This window comes from Schistocerca nitens, chromosome 5 (assembly GCF_023898315.1).
Source record: "Schistocerca nitens isolate TAMUIC-IGC-003100 chromosome 5, iqSchNite1.1, whole genome shotgun sequence".
NCBI classification, from domain to species: Eukaryota; Metazoa; Arthropoda; class Insecta; order Orthoptera; family Acrididae; genus Schistocerca; species Schistocerca nitens.
The window spans coordinates 706,896,369-706,917,944 of NC_064618.1; the positions used below are offsets into that span (position 1 = coordinate 706,896,369).

A 21,576-nucleotide genomic window follows, 5' to 3' on the forward strand; every position below is an offset into this window, starting at 1 on the left:
GTGGTATTCGAGCCAATCGGGATGAATTGTCGATCCTCTTACAATCCTACTCGCCGGTCATCTTCTGTCTTCAGGAAACAAAGCTGCGTCCCCATGACCACTTTGTTCTTCCTCATTTTCAGTCTGTCCGATATGATCTCCCCTCCGTTGAAGGCACTCCAGCACATGGAGGACTCATGATTCTTCTCCATGAAACTCTCCATTATCACCCAATCCATTTAAACACCTCCTTCCAAGCTGTCGCCATCCGTCTTTCCCTTTCCGGATACACGTTCTCTCTTTGTACTGTATACATTCCATCGTCCACACCAATGGCACGAGCTGATCTCCTTCATCTTCTTGGTCAGCTTCCACCCCCATATTTGCTGGTTGGGGACTTCAATGCCCACCACCCGCTTTGGGGATCTCCACATCCTTGTCCACGTGGCTCACTATTGCTAGACGTCTTCCACCAAGCAGATCTAGTTTGCCTCAACACTGGGGTCCCTACATTTTTGTCTGCCTCCACGACAAATTTATCTCATTTGGACCTTGCAGTCAGTACTGTTCCGCTAGCTCGGCGCTTCGAATGGTTCGCCCTTGATGATACACACTCGAGTGACCACTTTCCATGTGTCCTTAGACTGCAGCCTCAACTGCCCTACATGCGCCCGCGACGCTGGAAGTTTGCCCAAGCCGATTGGACACTTTTTTCGTCTCTAGCGACATTCGATGACCGTCACTTTCCCAGCGTCGACGTTGAGGTCACACATATTACCGACGTTATTCTTACAGCTGCGGAACATTCAATACCACGCACCTCCGAATTGCCCCGGCGCCCCCCAGTTCCTTGGTGGAACGAGGCATGCCGTGATGCACTACGTGAGCGGCGACGTGCTCTCCGCGTTTTCCGCCACCATCCTACTTTGGCCAACTGTATCCGCTTTAAGCAGCTCCGAGCGCGATGCCGTCGTGTCATCCGCGATAGCAAGAAGGCAAGCTGGAAATTCTTTATTAGCTCATTTAACACCTTCACTCCCTCCTCGGAAGTTTGGAGTCGGCTTCGACGGTTCTCAGGCGCGCCTAGTTTCTCCCCGGTCTCTGGGCTCACTGTCGCGCATGACACATTAGTGGACCCCGTCGCAATTTCTAACTCGTTGGGTCAGCACTTTGCTGAGATTTCGAGCTCTTCAAATTACCCGCCAGCGTTTCTCCCGAAGAAACGTGCAGCGGAAGTGCGACCTCTTGCTTTCTCCTCTCAAAATCGCGAAAGCTACAATATTGTTTTCTCCATGCGGGAACTCCAACATGCACTCTCTTCTTCTCGCTCCTCCGCCCCAGGACCGGATGGTATCCACGTCCAAATGTTGCTACATTTATCGACCCATAGTCTGTGTTACCTCCTTCACTTTTATAACCGAATTTGGACCGACAGTACTTTTCCCAGACGATGGCGGGAAGCTATCGTCGTTCCTGTTCCGAAACCTGGAAAGGACAAACATCTCCCCTCTAGCTATCGCCCCATTTCTCTCACGAGTAGTGTCTGTAAGGTTTTGGAGCGTATGGTGAATTACCGTTTAGCGTGGTGGCTGGAATCCCGCAGTCTTTTAACACCTGCCCAATGCGTATTCCGAAAGCATCGTTCTGCAGTTGACCATCTTGTTGCTCTCTCCACTTATATCATGAACAATTTTCTCCGGAAACGCCAAACCGTAGCAATATTTTTTGATCTGGAGAGAGCATACGATACTTGTTGGAGGACAGGCATCCTCCGCACACTGCTCTCTTGGGGCTTTCGAGGTCGGCTGCCCCTTTTTCTTCGCGAATTTGTGGCAGAGCGCACATTTAGGGTGCGGGTGAACACTACTCTCTCCCGTACTTTCTCCCAAGAAAACGGGGTACCCCAGGGCTCCGTGCTGAGTGTTGTACTGTTTGCCATTGCCATCAATCCAATTATGGATTGTCTCCTTCCTGATGTCTCGGGCTCCCTCTTTGTGGACGATTTTGCGATCTACTACAGCTCTCAACGGACCAGCCTTCTTGAACGACGTCTTCAAGGATGTCTCGATCGCCTCCACTCTTGGTGCATCGACACAGGCTTCCGTTTTTCTCCCAGTAAGACCGTTTGCGTTAATTTTTGGCGACGTAAGGAGTTTCTTCCGCCCTCCTTACATCTAGGTCCTGTCAACCTTCCGTTTTCCAACGTCGCTAAATTCTTGGGTCTTATGTTTGACAGAAAACTGTGCTGGTCCTCCCACGTTTCCTATCTTTCGGCTCGCTGTCTGCGATCCCTTAACACCCCCCGTGTCCTGAATGGTACCTCCTGGGGAGCGGACCGAGTGGTCCTTCTCCGCCTCTATCGCGCCTTAGTGCGCTCGAAATTGGACTATGGAAGCATAGTCTACTCCTCTGCTCGGCCGTCTATTCTTCGGCGTCTCGACTCTATCCACCACCGTGGATTACGTTTAGTGTCTGGAGCTTTTTACACCAGCCCTGTGGAAAGCCTTTATGCTGAGACTGCTGAACCTCCGCTGTCCAATCGGCGAGCAGTTCTTCTGAGTCGTTATGCTAGCCATCTGTCTTCCATGCCTGCTAATCCAGCCCATGACCTTTTTTTCGACGCCTCCTTTGATGTAGGGTATGCAGGCCGCCCCTCCTCCCTACTACCACCGGGAGTCCGCTTCCGTCAACTACTCCATCCAAGGCTGCAGTCTCACTTCCTCGGCCAGCTATTCAATCGCTTCCCTTCGCCGATCTACGGAGCGTTCTATGTCGTCGTGTTGTTCATTTATGGGACACGCATTGGTCGACACTTACCCATAATAAATTGCGGGACGTGAAAGCTCTTCCTTGTGCTTGGACCTCTTCCTCCCGAACGCGTCGTCGGGAGGAGGTAATTTTAACTAGACTCCGGATAGGGCACTGTCCTTTTAGCCATCGACATCTTTTAAGCGGCGATCCTCCCCCACTATGCCCCCACTGCTCTCAGCTGTGGACAGTAAGACACCTTTTAATTGAGTGCCCCTATTTTAATCCGTTACGCTCCCGTCTACAGCTATCGCCTGATATATCGTCGATTTTAGCAGATGACACGCGCTCCGCCGACCGCGTTCTCAAGTTTATTAGTGCCAGTGAAATGACGTCAGTCATTTGAAGCTTTTTTTGGGGACAACGAACCCCTTTCTGTAGTGGATTTTTAAGCCTTCCTTCTGCTTTTAGTTTCTCCAATTTTATGACTTTCGTTCTCATTGCTGCTGGTTTTAAATTTCGTTTTTTTACTGTTTCCTAAGTCACAGACCGGGCGCTAATGACCATAGAAGTTTTGCGCCCAAAAAATAAAATTAAAAAAAAACACGCTTATTTGTGACAGTGCTGTTTTTCTTGTGCCTATCTGCAACTCAGCATCTCCGCAACATGATGAGAATGAGTTATAAAATCTTAAAACCCATAATGTAGGTAAATGTTCCAATCGAGGCTGTGGAAAGATAATTCACAATCTTGCTGAAAATTTCAGCTGGAGATACTAATAACTATTGTTCTGATTAGTAAAAACTTTCAACATTATTGCTTGACTGATAAAACAGGTTTCATCAATAATATTTACTGTAAGTATTATTTTTTATGATAGTCATTGTACACAACAATGGTAGGGAAATTGATTGCTATTGTAACTTTTTTGAAAATGTATTACCATTAAAGATTTTCAATTCTAATAATATTTTTCTGAAGTAGTTTGTCATAAATTAATTTATACACTTAATGAACACCTTCCCACTTTGCATGTAACAAGATTTTCATTCCCTCATGAACCATGGCCTTTGTCACAATGGGGGAGCTTACGTACCTCAACAATATTGATAGCCATACCATGGGTGCCCCCCCCCCCCTCCAAGAACCATGGACCTTGTCGTTGGTGGGGAGGCTTGCGTGCCTCAGTGCTACAGATAGCCGTACCGTAGGTGCAAGCACAACGGACAGGTATCTGTTGAGAGACCAGACAAACATGTGGTTCCTGAAGAGGGGCAGCAGCCTTTTCAGGAGTTGCAGGGGCAACAGTCTGGATGATTGACTGATCTGGCCTTGTAACACTAACCAAAATGGCCTTGCTGTGCTGCTACTGCAAACGGCTGAAAGCAAGGGGAAACTACAGCCGTAATTTTTCCCGAGGGCATGCAGCTTTTCGGTATGTTTGAATGATGATGGCGTCCTCTTGGGTAAAATATTCTGGAGGTAAAATAGTCCCCCATTCGGATATCTGGGCGGGGACTACTCAGGAGGACGTTGTTTTCAGGAAAAGAAAACTAGGGTTCTACGGATTGGAGCATGGAAGGTAAGATCCCTTAATCGGGCAGGTAGGTTAGAAAATTTAAAAAGGGAAATGGATAGGTTAAAGTTAGATGTAGCATGAATTAGTGAAGTATGGTGGCAGGAGGAACAAGACTTTTGGTCAGGCGAATACAGGGTTATAAATAAAAAATCAAATAGGGGTAATGCAGGAGTCGGTTTAATAATGAATAAAAGGATAGGAGTGCGGGTAAGCTACTACAAACAGCATAGTGAATGCATTATTGTGGCCAAGATATACACGAAGCCCATGCCTACTACAGTAGTACAAGCTTATATGCCAACTAGCTCTGCAGATGATGAAGAAATTGAAGAAATGTATGATGAAATAAAAGAAATTATTCAGGCAGTGAAGGGAGATGAAAATTTAATAGTCATGGGTGACTGGAATTTGGTAGTAGGAAAAGGGAGAGAAGAAAATGTAGTAGGTGAATATGGATTGGGGCTAAGAAATGAAAGAGGAAGCCGCCTGGTAAAATTTTGCACAGAGCACAACTTAATCATAGCTAACACTTGATTCAAGAATAATAAAGGACGCTTGTATACATGGAAGAAGCCTGGAGATACTGACAGGTTTCAGATAGATTATATAATTGTAAGACATTTCCAGGGGCAGATGTGGACCCTGACCACAATCTGTTGGTTATGAACTGTAGATTAAAACTGAAGAAACTGCAAAAAGGTGGGAATTTAAGGAGATGGGACCTCGATAAACTGACTAAAGCAGTGGTTGTCCATAGTTCAGGGAGAGCATAAGGGAAAAATTGACAGGAATGGGGGAAATAAATACAGTAGAAGAAGAATGAGTAGCTTTGAGAGATGAAGTAGGGAAGACAGCAGAGGATCAAGTAGGTAAAAAGACGAAGGCTAGTAGAAATCCTTGGGTAACAGAAGAAATATTGAATTTAATTGATGAAAGGAGAAAATATAAAAATACGGTAAATGAAGTAGGCAAAAAGGAATACAAATGTCTCAAAAATGATATCAACAGGAAGTGCAAAATGGCTAAGCAGGGATGGCTAGAGGACAAACGTAAGGATGTAGAGGCTTATCTCACTAGGGGTAAGACAGATACTGCCTACAGGAAAATTAAAGAGACCTTTGGAGAAAAGAGAGCCACTTGTATGAATATCAAGACCTCAGATGGAAACCCAGTTCTAAGCAAAGAAGGGAAAGCAGAAAGGTGGAAGGAGTATATAGAGGGTCTATACAAGGGCGATGAACTTGAGGACAATATTAAGGCAATGGAAGAGGATGTAGATGAAGATGAAATGGGAGATACGATACTGCGTGAAGAGTTTGACAGAGCACTGAAAGACCTGAGTCGAAACAAGGTCCCAGCAGTAGACAACATTCCATTAGAACTATTGACAGTCTTGGGAGAGCCAGTCCTCACAAAACTCTACCATCTGGAGAGCAAGATGTATGAGACAGGCGAAATACCCTCAGACTTCAAGAAGAACATAATAATTCCAATCCCAAAGTAAGCAGGTGCTGACAGATGTGAAAATTATGGAACAATCAGTTTAATAAAACTTCCTGGCAGATTAAAACTGTGTGCCCGACCAAGACTCGTACTCGGGACCTTTGCCTTTCACGGGCAAGTGCTCTACCAACTGAGCTATCGAAGCACGACTCACGCCCAGTACTCACAGCTTTACTTCTGCCAGTAACTCGTCTCCAACATTCCAAACTTTACAGAAGCTCTCCTGTGAACCTTGCAGAACTAGCACTCCTGAAAGAAAGGATATTGCGGAGACATGGCTTAGCCACAGCCTGGGGGATGTTTCCAGAATGAGATTTTCACTCTGCAGCGGAGTGTGCGCTGATATGAAACTTCCTGGCAGATTAAAACTGTGTGCCCTTGGTAGAGTACTTGCCCGCGAAAGGCAAAGGTTCCGAGTTCGAGTCTCGGTCGGGCACACAGTTTTAATCTGCCAGGAAGTTTCATATCAGCGCACACTCCACTGCAGAGTGAAAATCTCATTCTGGAAATCAGTTTAATAAGTCACAGATGCAAAATACTAACGCGAATTCTTTACAGACGAATGGAAAAACTGGTAGAAGCCAACCTCAGGGAAGATCAGTCTGGATTCCGTAGAAATATTGGAACACGTGAGGCAATACTGACCCTACGACTTATTGTAGAAGCTAGATTAAGGAAAGGCAAACCTACGTTTCTAGCATTTGTAGACTTAGGGAAAGCTTTTGACAATGTTGACTGGAATACTCTCTTTCAAATTCTGAAGGTTGCAGGGGTGAAATACAAGGATCAAAAGGCTATTTATAATTTATACAGAAACTAGATGGCAGTTATAAGTGTCAAGGGACATGAAAGGGAAGGAGTGGTTGGGAAGGGAGTGAGACAGGGTTGTAGCCTCTCCCCGATGTTATTCAATCTGTATATTGAGCAAGCAGTGAAGGAAACAAAACAAAACTTTGGAGTATGTATTAAAATCCATGGAGAAGAAATAAAAACTTTGAGGTTCACCGATGACATTGTAATTCTGTCAGAGACAGCAAAGGACTTAGAAGAGCAGTTGAACGGAATGGACATTGTCTTGAAAGGAGGATATAAGATGAACAGTAACAAAAGCAAAACGAGGATAATGGAATGTAGTCGAATTAAGTCTGGTGATGCTGAGGGGGTTAGATTAGGAAATGAGACACTTAAAGTAGTAAAGGAGTTTTGCTATTTGGGGTGCAAAATAACTGATGATGGTCGAAGTAGAGAGGATATAAAATGTAGACTGGCAATGGCAAGGAAAGTGTTTCTGAAGAAGAGAAATTTGTTAATATCCAGTATAGATTTAAATGTCAGGAAGTCATTTCTGAAAGTATTTGTATGGGGTGTAGCCATGTATGGAAGTGAAACATAGACAATAACTAGTTTGGACAAGAAGAGAATAGAAGCTTTCAAAATGTAGTGCTACAGAAGAATGCTGAAGATTAGATGGGTAGATCATATAACCAATGAGGAGGTATTGAATAGAATTGGGGAGAAGAGAAGTTTGTGGCACAACTTGACTAAAAGAAGGGATCGGTTGGTAGAACATGTTCTGGGGCATCAAGGGATCACCAATTTAGTATTGGAGGGCAGAGTGGAGGGTAAAAATCGTAAAGGGAGACCAAGAGATGAATACACTAAGCAGATTAAGAAGGATGTAGGTTGCAGTAGGTACTGGGAGATGAAGAAGCTTGCACAGGATAGAGTAGCATGGAGAGCTGCATCAAGCCAGTCTCAGGACTGAAGACCACCACCACAACAGCAACAACAACAACAACAACCACAACAACCACCATGGATGCATTCACATTGGAGGGGATATCCGTGGATAGGCCAGACTAACATAAGGCTCCTGAAGAGGGCAGCAACCATTCAGTAGTTGGAGGGAAACAGTGGGGATGAGTGACTAATGTCTTGTAACATTAGCCAACATAGCCACACTGGGCTGATGCTGTGAGACCATGGGGAAACTAGAGTGTTCAAATTCCCTGAAGATATACAGCTCTTCCATATGGCTTTTTGATTATGGTATCCTCTTCAGTTTAATTATCCTGGAGGTAAAAAACGGTATCACATTTGAACCTCCAAGCAGGGACTACTCATGAACGTGTTATCCTGAGGAAAACAAAGTTTGGCATGCTATGGGATGTTGTTTGGAGTATCAGATTTCTTACCTTTTTGCAGTTTCTTCAGTTTTAATTTTTAGTCATAACCAGCAAATTACAGTCACAGTCCATATCTGCCCCCTGGAAATGTGATGCAGTTTAAAATGTGGTTTCAAAATCTTTGTCTTACCATTATGCAGTTAATATTAAACCTTCCAGTTTCTGCTGGTTGCTTACAGGTATATAACATTATTTTACTATTCTTCAAATAAAAACTGGCAGAAGCCAACCTCCAAGAATATTGGTGTTGGTTTCAAAGAAACATAGGAACACTCGAGGCAATACTAACCTGGTGTTAGAAGATAGAGTTGTCATTCATCAACCTATTTAGATAGATTTAAAGAATGATTTTGCCTGGGCTGACTGGAATATGCTTATTGAAATTCTGAATGTTACAGGTATAAAACAAGGGGAATTAAAGGTTATCTACAACTTGTAGAGAAACCACACTGGAATTATAGGAGTTAAAAAATCGTTAAAAGGAAGCAGTAGTTGTCGTTAAAAGGAAGCAGTAGTTGAGAAAGGAACTAGACAATGTTGTAGCCTATCCCCCATTTTATTCAGTGTGTATGCTGAGCAAGATATGTAGGGAAAAGTTCAGAAGATTAAATAAGAACTTCGAGGTTTGCTGATGGAATTGCAACTCCCTCAGAAACAGCAGAGGATTTGAGGTGCAAAAACTTCTTTCCACAAATCAGCATGCATTTAGAAAATATTGATCATGTGAAACTTAGCTTGTCTTTTACTCACATGATACCCTGTGAACCATGGATGAAAGGCAGCAGGCAGATTCCATACATTCCGTATTCCTAGAGTTCTTTAAAGCATTGAACATAGTGTCCCAGTGCAGACAGTTAATGAAGGTCCAGGTATAAATATTAGCTTCCTCGATATGTCATTGGTTTGAAAACTTGTTAGTTAGTAGAACCTAGTACATTGACCTCAGTGGCAGGTGTTCATCACAGATGAGGCTCTTGTCAGGATTGCACAAGGTAACTGTATAGGACTGTCTTATTGTCCACATACGTAAATGAAGCTGATGGACATGATCAGCAGCAGTATACAGTTGTTGGCTGATGATGCTATGATGTAAGGAAAAGTGTCATCATTGAGTGACCCTATGAGGATACAAGATGATTAGACAAAATTTCTAGTTGCCGTGATGAATGTCAGCTTGCTCTAAGTGCAGAAAAATGTAAGTTAATGTGGATGAGTGAGAAAAACAGTTCTGTAATGGTCAGATACAGCATTAATTGTGTGCCAGTTGACACAGTCACATTGCAAATTATTACAAAATGTAATGATCACATAAAATCAGTTGTAGGGAAATTGAATTGATGGTTTCAGTTTATTAGGTGAATTCTAGAAAAGCATGTTCCATGTATAAAGAAGAACACTTATATAACACTTGTGCAACCCAGTCATTTTCAAGGTTTTGAATGTCTGTCCTCTTGATTGATGGTCTGTGGGACATCTGCCATTCACTTACGTAATAAAATGAAACACACATAACATTTGTTTTGATGTTATTTTGTTATATTGCAAACAGTTTTGGAGACTCAGTACACCACCTGCATACAGGTCGGCCACTGATGGGATCATGTATACAGTTGGAATTAAACTCCTCAGCATCAGTTAAGGCCTGAAGATGCTGTATCGAGTCACTGAAACTGGTTGCAACGTAATAAAATAACATCAGAATAACAGCTGTGAGTATTTTGTTTTATTATGTAACATTCTTACCCAAGTGTTGGGGGACCCCACCAGGTCAGATTAAAGGTAGACATCAAAGCAGTTCAGGGGCTTATTGTTACTGGAAGGTTTGATCAACCTACTGTGGAGATACTTCACGAACTAAAATGGGAGTTCCTGGAGCAAAGGTGACATCCTTTTTGTGAAACACTATTGTGAAAGTTTAGATAACAGGCGTTTGAAACTGACTGCAGAATGATGCTACTAACAATACTGTACGTTTTGTGTAAGGATCTCAAAGACAAGATAAAAGCAATTGAGGCTCATACGGAGGTATATAGACAGATGTTTTCCCCTTGCTCTATATTCAATTGGAACAGGAAATGTCTAGTGGTACAAGTACCCTCCACCATGCACCAAACATTGGCATGTGGAGAGAGAGAGAGAGAGAGAGAGAGAGAGAGAGAGAGAGAGAGAGTGTGTGTGTGTGTGTGTGTGTGTGTGTGTGTGTGTGTGTGTGTGAGTAGACATCTGTGCATATCAGTTGAACAGAATGGATATCATCTTGGAAAGACAAAAGTGAAGTAAGAGTAATGGAACATATTCTACTTAAAACAGATGAAGCTGAGGAACTTAGACTGACAAATGAGATGCTAAGATGAGATTAATTTTACTGTTTCACAGAAAATTATCTGTTAATGGTCAAAGTAGAGAGGATATAAAAATGCAGATATGCAATAGAGAGGAAAACATTTCTGAAAAATAGAAATATGTTAACATAGAATATAAATTTAAGCATTAAGAAGTCTTATCTGAAGGTATTTGTCTGGTGTGTAGCCCTTAATGAAAATTAAATATGGATGCTAAAAAGTGCAGATAAGAAGAGAACAGATATTGAAGTGTGGCACTGCAGATGATAGCTGAAGATCTTCTTGCCAGATTGATAGCAGATGAAGAGTCACTGAATCAAACTGAATAAAAAATAAATTTATGGGAAAACTTCACTAAAAGGAGGACTAATTTGTAGGACACTTCCCAAAGCATCAAGGGATCATCATTTTGCTAATGGAGAGAAGTGTGTGTGGGGGGGGGGGGGGGGGGGGGGGGTAAAAAGATTAAAGGGCAACAAAGTTGTGAATGTAATAAATACAGGATACACTGACATGGAGAGCTGCACCAAACCAGTCTTTGGACTGAAGTAAAGAACAACAACAACAACAACAACAACAAAACAGCAACATTTTCAAAATGATAAAATTTTGTAGACAATGAAGAGTTCATGACAGTTGGTATCTATCTATCTCTATCTCTATTTATTCCTTCACCCCCCCCCCCCCCCCCCCCCTTGCCCCACACACACATAATTTTTACTTTTCTGTCTTAATTTTGTGCATAAAGAAAAGTGTGAAAGTGTAAAAAGACAATTTTCTTTTTCCCTCAGCTATTTCACCCTGCACTCAGTAAGACCATTCGTCCCAGGTGTCATAGAAGTTGGAGGAATGCATCTCCCACCAGCACCTAAACCTCTTCCCCAGGTAAGAAATTTGGCAGTGTGAGAATATGGCACATTTATTTTTTGAATTGTATTCCTTATACTGCTTACTGGTGACAAAAAGTATTGGCCACTGATGTCTGTAAAAATCTGAAATTGACACTTCTTTTTCTTTGAGTCACTGAGGGAATTTATATAAAGTAGCTCAGTATTATTTGTAGACTAACTCATTAATTCTATCACATAATTTTTGTCTCTGGAGATCTAATGTCAATTGAAGATCAGGTATTAAACCTTGTTCATTTCAGTAATTTTTTTTATTGTTTCAGATAAACAAAATAACACATTTCAGATAAAATACTATTAGATGTCAATAGTATCAATTCACTTTCTGTTGGTCCAATAAAAGTTCTGCACTTAAAATCTTATATTCCATTGCTAGTAATATTCTAGAAGATGCTGGATGGAATAAAATCAATCAAATGAGTAATAGAGGTGTTGAGTAGAAGATGGGAACATGAACAAAAACTCAAAAAGGACAGTAGGGTAACTAACAAACTGTTCTTCTTTGTAGTGCCCAAACACACAGCTAAATTAACCTAAGGCTCTGGTCTGAGTGGAATAAGAGGTTTTCAGATCAAGGAGGTAAGCTGTCCAGAGAAAATGAGAGTGAAAGGCTATTAGGAGGGGGGAGGGGAGGGGGGGGGGAGGTGAAACAAGCAAAAGGCATAGGAACACAGCATTGAAGAGATTGCAGTGTGGCATTATCTATGCTTGGAGGTCAATAAAGAAGAAACTTGAGCTGCTATTCGATATAGCATGCCACATGAATTTGATGGCTGAGGTCATTTCCAGGTCTCTTATTCTGAAGTTCATCTGTGGTGCCAGCTGTTTGTAGCTACGTGCAATGTACATATTGATAAACCAAAACATGTCTTCGTACTTCAGTATGCCTTCATACCTTTTCGCAAAATATGTTGACATTGGACATATCTATGCACTGTTGCCAACCTACATTTGGTTGCTATTCACAAAAATTACAGGTGTTGTAGATGTACTTTATGTACAACAATGTCAACTCACTCTCAAGTCATGCTTGGCATTTACAAAAAATGTATTTAAAGTCGTCGCACTCCCACTGGTGTAAGGGATGTGGTGTCACAAAATGAGGTTTTAAGTTATGTATAATAACAGAATTAGGTTGCTTGAAGGCTATATCTGTTTTCCTTTATATTAGTACTAACTTAAGAGTTTTTTTGCTGCATATTAAATTTGTTTGACTGCATATTGGGTGGTATCAACCATACTATCTTCCATCTTAGCAAAATAAGATAAATGCTTACAAAATTTAAATCACAAACATTATGTATAAATTATTTCATCTTAAAGTAATTTTTCTGTTGATTCCAAAACTGCTCTTAGAAGCTCAGGTTTTTTTTAGTCTGTAATATTTCAGAAGTCGCAGATGATTTAATATTCTGTATTTTAATAAAATTAATTCAATTCATACATTTGGATTACAGTTTTAGCTGTATCATCTGCTGAAAAAATGTTATTTTTCAAACCAGTCTTTAAATTTAATTTGAATGTTATGTGTCATCGTCCTTTGTTTGTAGGTGATACTATTTTGGAATTGGCTAAATGAGCATGTCATCCATGAAACTTATTATCCTATTATGGCAGAAAAAAATGGAGTTATCTTTTAAAGTGGTTTCAACATTCAAAATACAGGTTTCTTAAAGAATCCTGAAATAAAATTCAGAAGGATTGTGTGGTATCCATGGAATCAGTAATCAATCAGCAATATTGCCCTGTTGTCATAAATATGTCTTATGTGTGTGTAAAAAAAAAAAAAAATACACTTCATACAAATTTTGGTTCAGTTCAATGAGTCAGCTGTTATGTGTCACAACTGACATTGCTTTGATGATCAATACTCAATTATGAAATTACATCACAGTGTTATTGTGCAGACAGGTATAGAGGCACAAACCAGTCAATGAAATAAGACATGAGACCAGGGACAAGGTCCAGTAAAGAATTTATGGAGGAGGCGTTTAATGATAGAAGTGTTTATGAAGACTCATTGAACTGTATAGCCCTGCTGAGCTAAAGTGTGAGCACCAGAGTGGAGTAGTGAGAGGTAAGAGCTCAGTGAACAGTGGAGACCAGGGAAATTGTGCAATTGTTGGAGGGATAGACACCACCTAAGCAAACAGTGAAAGGATCCAGAAGGCACAAGCTATGAATTGGCCATTGTAGCTGACCAAGTGCTCAGCAGAAAACTGTGCCACCAAACCCTTTGCTGCCCTTACATTAATACCCTTCCATAAAATTCTTCCCATTTAACTCTGAGTGGTATTTCTACCACATACCCAACTTACAAAATGCCCTAGTCTGCTCTTAATGCCTCTCCTGTTTACATTACAATGCCTCACTACAGGAGCCATCATACCTGTGTAGGAAGCTGCAAAATGATGTTGTAGTAAGAGGTAGGACCAATATACTACCGTTGATATGGCCAGCAAATTTGTTAAGAAAAATTGTCTAAAAAAAAAAAAAAAAAAAAAACCCACATGGAACAGGTCTGCTCGAGTGGAGTCAGCATGCAAACATATTACTACCTAGTTAGGTTAGCATTGTCCCCATGCTGCAAGTTTAATTTAATAAGATATATTACTATTTTATGCTGGAATATTGCAGAATGTCTAAAATTTGAAAGTTGATTTCTTTTGCACCTATGTTTTGTTTTAACAATAAAATTTATACTGTGAAGAGGACGATGAGGTATCTTTTAAATTGCAAATTGACAATATGTTTATTGTTTTTGGACCAAATTTTCATAATATGCTTTGATTAAATAGTGATTTTACAGACTTTTCCATTAAACAAAAATTTTTTTAGAAGCCAACAACATTTCCATAATTAAAATGTAAATACTTAACTAATAAATAATAAATTGTGATGTTGAACAGTTTCAATAAAAAAACATTGTATCACAAGTTTACATGATATTTTCTATAAACTAGTTACAGTGTCTTCAACATACATTTATCTTCAAAATTATTTACAAGTGAAATTAATAGGATGAATAGATTTGAGGAGCATTATGTTTACATATTGTAAATGACAGAAATGTTTAAATTAATTGAGGACATTAAAAAAAATACTGTTGCTGTATAAGCTCAAATGTATCTTATGCTTCATCAGGAAACGTATCATTGATTATAAGACTGAAACAGTATCAAATACTTCGAAACCAAAAGTGGTATTGATCTCTTCAGTTTTGTAAACTGGCCTAGTTCTTGGGGTTTCACATATTGAATGTTTCTTCCTTCTGATTAAATGAAGAATGTACCACAATTTCTTACCAGCAAATAATATAGTAATAATTTTCAGTTGTTGGCAGTTAGAGTAGTTAAGTGTTTAGTCACTGAACAGGAAATAAAAATTATTATTTCTTTTTAGGACATAAAAGAATTCCTTGATGGTGCCATTCATGGAGTTATTTACTTTAACATGGGCTCAATGATCAAAGCATCAACAGTGCACGAGGATAAGCTACATGCATATCTTGAAGCTTTCTCATCACTTCCGCAGAGAATTCTTTGGAAATGGGAAGAAGATTCACTTCCATATCAACCTGAAAATGTTATGGTCAAAAAATGGTTACCGCAGTTTGACATACTCAGTAAGTTTATATATAGTTCTTCATTTTTTTCTTATTTACTTAGCCCATGGAAGAATTTCAAGAACTCCTTCTTTAGATGACAGAACAACAATTTTCCTAAGTTCTTGTTTCACACATGCTTATTTAACGTATTTTATTAGATATCTAACACTTGGTTTTGGAGAAACTGATTGACATACAACAAGAAACATTCCTCAGTGAAGAAACTACTTCTTCATTTTTGACACTATAGACCTAGATGGGTCTTAGCCTCATCAACAGTCTGCCTCCATATATCTCTGTTCTCTACTTTTCTCTTCCATCCTGAGATCTCTGTCTTGGTATGGTCAGCCAACACATTTTCTAGCCATCTTACTCTTGGTCGACCCCTACTTCTGGTGGAATACAATCTTCTTTCCATTATTCTTTTGGAATCCTGCCATCTGCCATTCTTTCCATGTATCCTGACCAGAGTACTCTGGCATTTAAAGAAGTTGACTGCAAGGGTAATCCCAAAAGTAAGGTATCCTATTTTCTTTTTTTTTTAATAAGTACAGAACTCTGTTTGTGTGGCAGATGGTCACACTGCTATGAAGAGTGCTTCATGGACTGTGTGTAAACATGCGCATTCTCAATGCTTTGCAGCCGTTGAGAATGGAGCTCCCGTTGGATGTTACTCCAAGTGCGAATTGCATGCAGTTATTCGATTATTGAAAGCAAAGGGCACTGTGCCAACTGAAATCCATCAGCAATTGACAGAAGTGTATGGTGAGTCCTGCATGGATGTCAAAAATGTTCATAAGTGGTGTAGAGAGTTTGCAGATGGTCGTACCAAAATTCATGATGAACAAAGGAGCGGGAGACCATCAATTTCTGAGGAAACAGTGTTGAAGGTTCAACAAAGCATGCGTGAAGATCGGCGGATCACCCTGGATGATGTCTGCATGTTGGTTCCTGAGGTTTCCCGAAGCACCACTCACAGAATTTTAACGGAAACATTGAACTACCGGAAGGTGTGCGCAAGATGGGTGCCACACATGCTGACATAGGATCACATGCGGAAACGAGTTGATGCTTCCTGCGCATTTCTTCACTGCCTTACAGCCGAACAGGACAACTTTCTGGACTCAATTGTCATAGGTGATGAAACCCGGGCATACCACTTTACACCTAAGACCAAGCAACAATCATGCCAGTGGCGGCATCAGACTTTGCCAAAGCCGCGGAAATTCAAACAAACACAGTACGCCATAAAGTCATGACAAGCGTTTTTGGGATCAGAAAGCAGTACTGTTGGTAGACTTTATGTCCACTGGGACCACAATTAACACTGACAGGTACTGTGAGACTCTGAAAAACCTCAAATCGGCAATTCAGAACTGGAGAAGAGGAATGTTGAGCAAGGGCATACACATTCTCCATGACAATGCTTGCCCACACACCGCTCGGCAAACCGTTGTTCTCCTGCAACAGTTTCAGTGGAAAATAATCACCCAACCACCCTATAGTCCTGACTTGGTGCGCAGTGACTATCACCTGTTCCCTAGCTTAAAAGAACATTTGGCCGGAAAGCAATTCAGCTCCGACGATGAGGTGAAAGAAGAGGTTCATAACTTTCTGAACAGCATGGCAGCGAGCAGCTATACATGGGCATACAAAAACTGCCACAGTGTCTACAAAAATGCATCAACAGAAATGGTGATTATGACAAAAAATAGCTATATGTTCAAGCTGTAAACTGATGTAAACCATTGTAGAAATAAACAGGACTATGTACTTATAAAAAAATACAAGACCTTAGTTTTGGGATTACCCTTGTACATCATTCATTCATATAAGCTGTTGTAATTGATGTTCATTTCATACTCTGAAACCCTCAGTGTCACTCAAGGGCCCAGCATAGATTTTTTCAGGATTTTGTTTCAAATGATCTTAGCTTGCATATATCCATTTCTGTCATCATCCAAGTTTATGATCCGTGTGATGTAACGCTGCCCTTCAAAGGGAATAATATGCTCTCCACTAGTTGTTCTTGTAATTAGAGAAATCATAAATACCTGTAAGTTCACATACCAGTAATATGCTCTATTTCTTACTTGTATCCTTTTTCTAAAACAATGATTTTTATTGTTATCACTGGTTAAAAGAACATTTAGAAAATGGAATATTTATTATAGCCTGCAAATTATGCAGTGTTCTTCTAGCCTTAGAATCGGAGATTATCATCATGCATTTTGTCCTGTTTTCACTTAGAATAAGTCCAGTTTTTGCTCATTATACTAGCATTATTTTGTAAATGTCTTTGTGGGTGTTTGTATGTCTTACCACATTTGCAATGTCATCTGCATTAGAACATATCTGACTGGATTTAAAGATCATTTTATGCCTCTTGTTTATATTTTGTATCAGGGTGTGCTGTGCTGAGTTAAACAAGACTGCTCAGAGGCCATCATCCTGTTCATTTCACCTGTAAAGAGACAGCTCTTTGTCTTTTGTTGTTTACTTTTTCCTGTGTGTCCTTCATTAATAATGTAACTAATTTTCTTGACTTGTACCATGGACACTGCCTTATTGAGCACATGTCCAGTGTCTGGTGGGAGGAATTGTGTGCTTTGCTTCAGGGAGTATAAGAACAAAAGACTTGGCAGAAGCAACTTAGAATATAAGAACGATGAAGAAGCCCAGAAAAATGAAAGAAATGGCTAAAGAGATCACAAAGGTTAAGTACAATGTTATGGGACTACAAGAAGTGACATCACAAGTGCAATGACAGATAGATAAGCTTCAGTAAGCTTTACTGCTTAGTGGAGCAGAAAGAAGAACAGGTCATTCTAGAACAGGATTTATAACAACAAAGAGGATAAGAGGAAATCTCTTGGAATTTGAACCTATGAACACACTGAGAATAAGAGAGAAGTTCAGAAATATAACAGCAACAGCAGCATACACAGTAACAGAGGAAACAGAAGAAGGAATAAACAACAGTTTTATGAGAACCTTGAAAGTGCACATAGAAAAGTACAAGAATAGAACCTGTTGCTAGTTTTGGGAGATATTAATGTGGAGGAGTATAGGGAAATCCACATCACATGAGGAAAGTAATTAGAAGGAAGGTATGCTGTGTCATTTCACTGCTAAAAATAATTTACTCATTAATAGTACCAGTTTTCCACACAGAAGGATCCATACTGAAACATGGAAACTTACTGTTAATGAAGCTGTTAACCAAACAGATCATCTGTCAGTAAAATCAATTCCAAATGCTCTGACAGCAGATGAGGAAATGATGGGAAACAAAGGTAGGGGAAACAGAGTCTACAAAGTTTCAGGGAAAAAAAAGGGAACAAGGAGGAGGAAAGAAATGAATGGCTAAATGACAAACGTAGACTGACAAGAGAGGGTAGAAATACAGCAAGAGAATGCTGTAGAGAGAGACACTAAGAAATATGGAGGTGTATAAGAATAACTTGTATGGAGTGTTCTTCTGTATGGCGCTGAAACATGGACTATGAGGAAAAAAGACAGAGAAAGGCTGGAGGCTTTTGAGATCTGGACATGGTGGAAGATGGAAAGAATAAGTTGGATGGACAGAGTAAGAAATGAAGAGGTACTGAGAAGAGTGGGAGAGAAAAGACAGTTACTAGATGTAATAAAGAGAAGAAAAAGAAATTGGATTGGGCATATATTAAGAAAGAATGACAGACTGATAAAAACAGTTTTAGAAGGTTATGTAGAAGGGAAAAGGAAGCGAGGAAGGAAGAGATTCCAGATACTGGATGACATGATGAACGGTACAACATACAGCAGCCTTAAGAAGGAAGCAATGGATCACAGAAAATGGAGAGGCAAAGGACCTGCTAATATAGCAGATAACTGATGGTGGTGGTGGTGATGATGATGATGATGATGATGATAAGAATAACAGTCAAATGGTTGTAAGATGTGTAAGAGAAAGTTAAGGACTGCTTGAAAGCATATTTTTATAAGACAGAACAACTAAAGGAACACAGTGAAATATTTCACCACATTCACATTCAGGACTGTCTGATAGACCCCATTTGGCGATCAGTTGTTTACATATATCAACTCTCACTCTGATGTAGTTCATAGTTATCCACAATTTGCTTGGGAGTTTTATCTCTTCGATCCTCTTGTGAGTTTGTCGACCAAATTTTGGTTCTAGTTCTTTCCAAGCTATCTTCAAGTTGAAGCCTTGCAGTTGTTCACTGATTTTCCATAAAGTTTGCTAGGATGGGAGCCAGGCCAGTTGTGTGGCCTGGAGTGTTCCAGAACTTATCCACATTGTCTCCTTCAGTTGGAAATCCACTTTAGTTACATGTGCACTTTTCATCCAGTTATGCATTAAGTGTAATCTAATTTCATTCCCAAGTATTTACACTTATTCTCACACTTGATGCATTGGCCATTCATAGAGAACTGTGGTTTCGTATTTATGTCTCTATTGTTAAGATGCATTATGGTGCCATTCATTTCACTTGGTTTTGGATGTAGTTGTGACTTGGAATAGTAGGTGTTCGCACTTCCAGATCTGCATTCAATATTTTGTAGGGGTTGTTAAATTTTTTTACTTTGATATGTGATGTCCATGTTGTCTGCATATGCAAATTTATGCAATTTTGTATCTTGTATGTCGGCAGTATATAGACTGAAAAGAATGGGTGCTAGTGCTGAACCCTGCAGCAGGGTGTTATTCAGGATCATGCTGCTCATGCTGTAAAGTGAAACCTTGATTTTCCTGTTTGTTTTTGAGTAATGTATAGGTCTGTTTGCATTTTGCCGGCTAGTGTGGCCGAGCGGTTCTAGGCGCATAGGTTCGAATCCTGCCTTGGGCATGGATGTGTGTGATTTCCTTAAGTTAGTTAGGTTTAAGTAGTTCTAAGTTCTAGGGAACTGATGACCTTAGATGTTAAGTCGCATAGTGCTCAGAGCCATTTGATCTGTTTGCATTCGATTATTTTAGTTAGCTTAAGCAGTAGCTCCTCAATCCATACTGTATTGTCACCAATGTAAGCTCTATGAGAGCTTCTCTTGTTTTGGTGGTCTTGCTCTGTGTATGTTGTGAGGAACAGCAATTAGTCACAACAATTTCTACAATCTCAAAATCTTGCTTTGTATGTAGGGAGGTTGGCTTCGATGTATGGAGTTAATGTAGCCAGTAACATTCTATTTATAGGAAGTACACAGCAGGTATATTGGTCTGAAATTCTCAGGATTATCTCCAGAATTTTTTAATTTTAGCATTGCAATGACTTTTGATTCTTTCTGGATCTTGGGGACTGCACCCAATCTGATGTATTCTGTACAGAGTGTAGCCAACCACCTTCTTCCTAATATTCCTAGTTCTTTAAAGAATTCTGGTTGGAGGTCATCAGATCTGGTAAGTTTTCCTGTCTTCACTAACATCAAGGCCTGGGTAATCTCTTTCACAATGTCCATTTTGACTGGATTGTTAAACAGTTCAGGTGCCTGGAAATCTTTCTTTTCAGCTGTGCTTAGTTTGATTTCAGTACAGTCACAACCTCAGATAGACTAGAGACAAGAGATGGCCTGTGAGTCATCATGGCTCACACATAATTTCTGAAGCAGGGCCCAGCCCTTCCTGATGGATTGTGTAAAATCTTCACTTTAAATTGCCTCCTTCCATCTGCTACTACATTTCTCATTTATAGCAGTGACCATCTGTTCCATGGTCTCTTCATCCCTCCTCTTCCTAAATTTGTCCACTTGTGTTTCACAATCTTTCACCCAGCAGGTGTGTATTCCTTCCTGACCCCATGAGAAATAGCATTTAAGAACACTGTATATAAGTTTGTGAATATTTTGTAGTACTCAGGTTTCATCAGTATCTGGTGTGTTTTCTCAGTGTAGGATTGATATTTATGCCAGTCAGCATTCCTTAGTTTCCCATGTGGGATTGGGGGTCTTCTTACAACTATGATTGGTAGGGCTGGCTCCATGGGAATACCTTGGATGGCCTCTCTTGTAGATGCAAGGGTGTACCTGTTTCTCTGCATTTGACAAAGGTCAGATTAGGTGTTGAAATTGTGCCCCATTCGGTGTTGAAATTGTGCCCAATTCCTCTGTTTTGAAGATCAGGATATCTTTGGAGGCAAATTGAACATGTAGGTTCTGGTTGTCTGCTCAGTTATTTAGTCCAGTACCTTCAGCTGTGGATCTTGAGTAGCACCATCTGGGGTGTTGAGACTGAAAATTACTGGTATACAATGCTGGATGGTTAGCATTGGGTGGAACACCTATAGGCCTTTTCTCCTTTGTTTTGAAGATCAGGATATCTTTGGAGGCAAATAAAACATGTAGGTTCTGGTTGTCTGCTCAGTTATTTAGTCCAGTACCTTCAGCTGTGGATCTTGAGTAGCACCATCTGGGGTGTTGAGACTGAAAATTACTGGTATACAATGCTGGATGGTTAGCATTGGGTGGAACACCTATGGGCCTTTTCTGCAATGGTGATTTACAGACATTATAGAGCATAATCTCTTAAAGTTTTGTACCTATTGTTTATTCTGCTGGCATCACTTTTCTGTCTGAATTCCCTAGGACTTCCTTCTTCACTACAGTGGCCAGCTTCAATACAAGTGGCCAGCTGTGCTTGTCACGACCAGTGCAGCCCACACTGGTAAATCCTGATATTTTGAGTCAATTGATAGTTTAATCCATCAGGTGAGTCTTGTAAGAGTAAGACACT

The 21,576-nt window shown here is 40.3% G+C and overlaps 1 protein-coding gene across 3 annotated transcripts in view; it reads left to right on the top strand.

The window, feature by feature from the left end:
- Nucleotides 1-21,576, top strand: part of LOC126260192 (UDP-glycosyltransferase UGT5-like) — a 369,168-nt gene that overhangs the window by 310,417 nt on the left and 37,175 nt on the right. For all 3 annotated transcript variants that reach the window (XM_049957468.1, XM_049957470.1, XM_049957469.1), the window contains 2 exons: nt 11,129-11,222; nt 14,648-14,870. In XM_049957468.1, the coding sequence (XP_049813425.1) occupies nt 11,129-11,222; nt 14,648-14,870 (317 nt within the window). The remainder of the gene's footprint in view (nt 1-11,128; nt 11,223-14,647; nt 14,871-21,576) is intronic.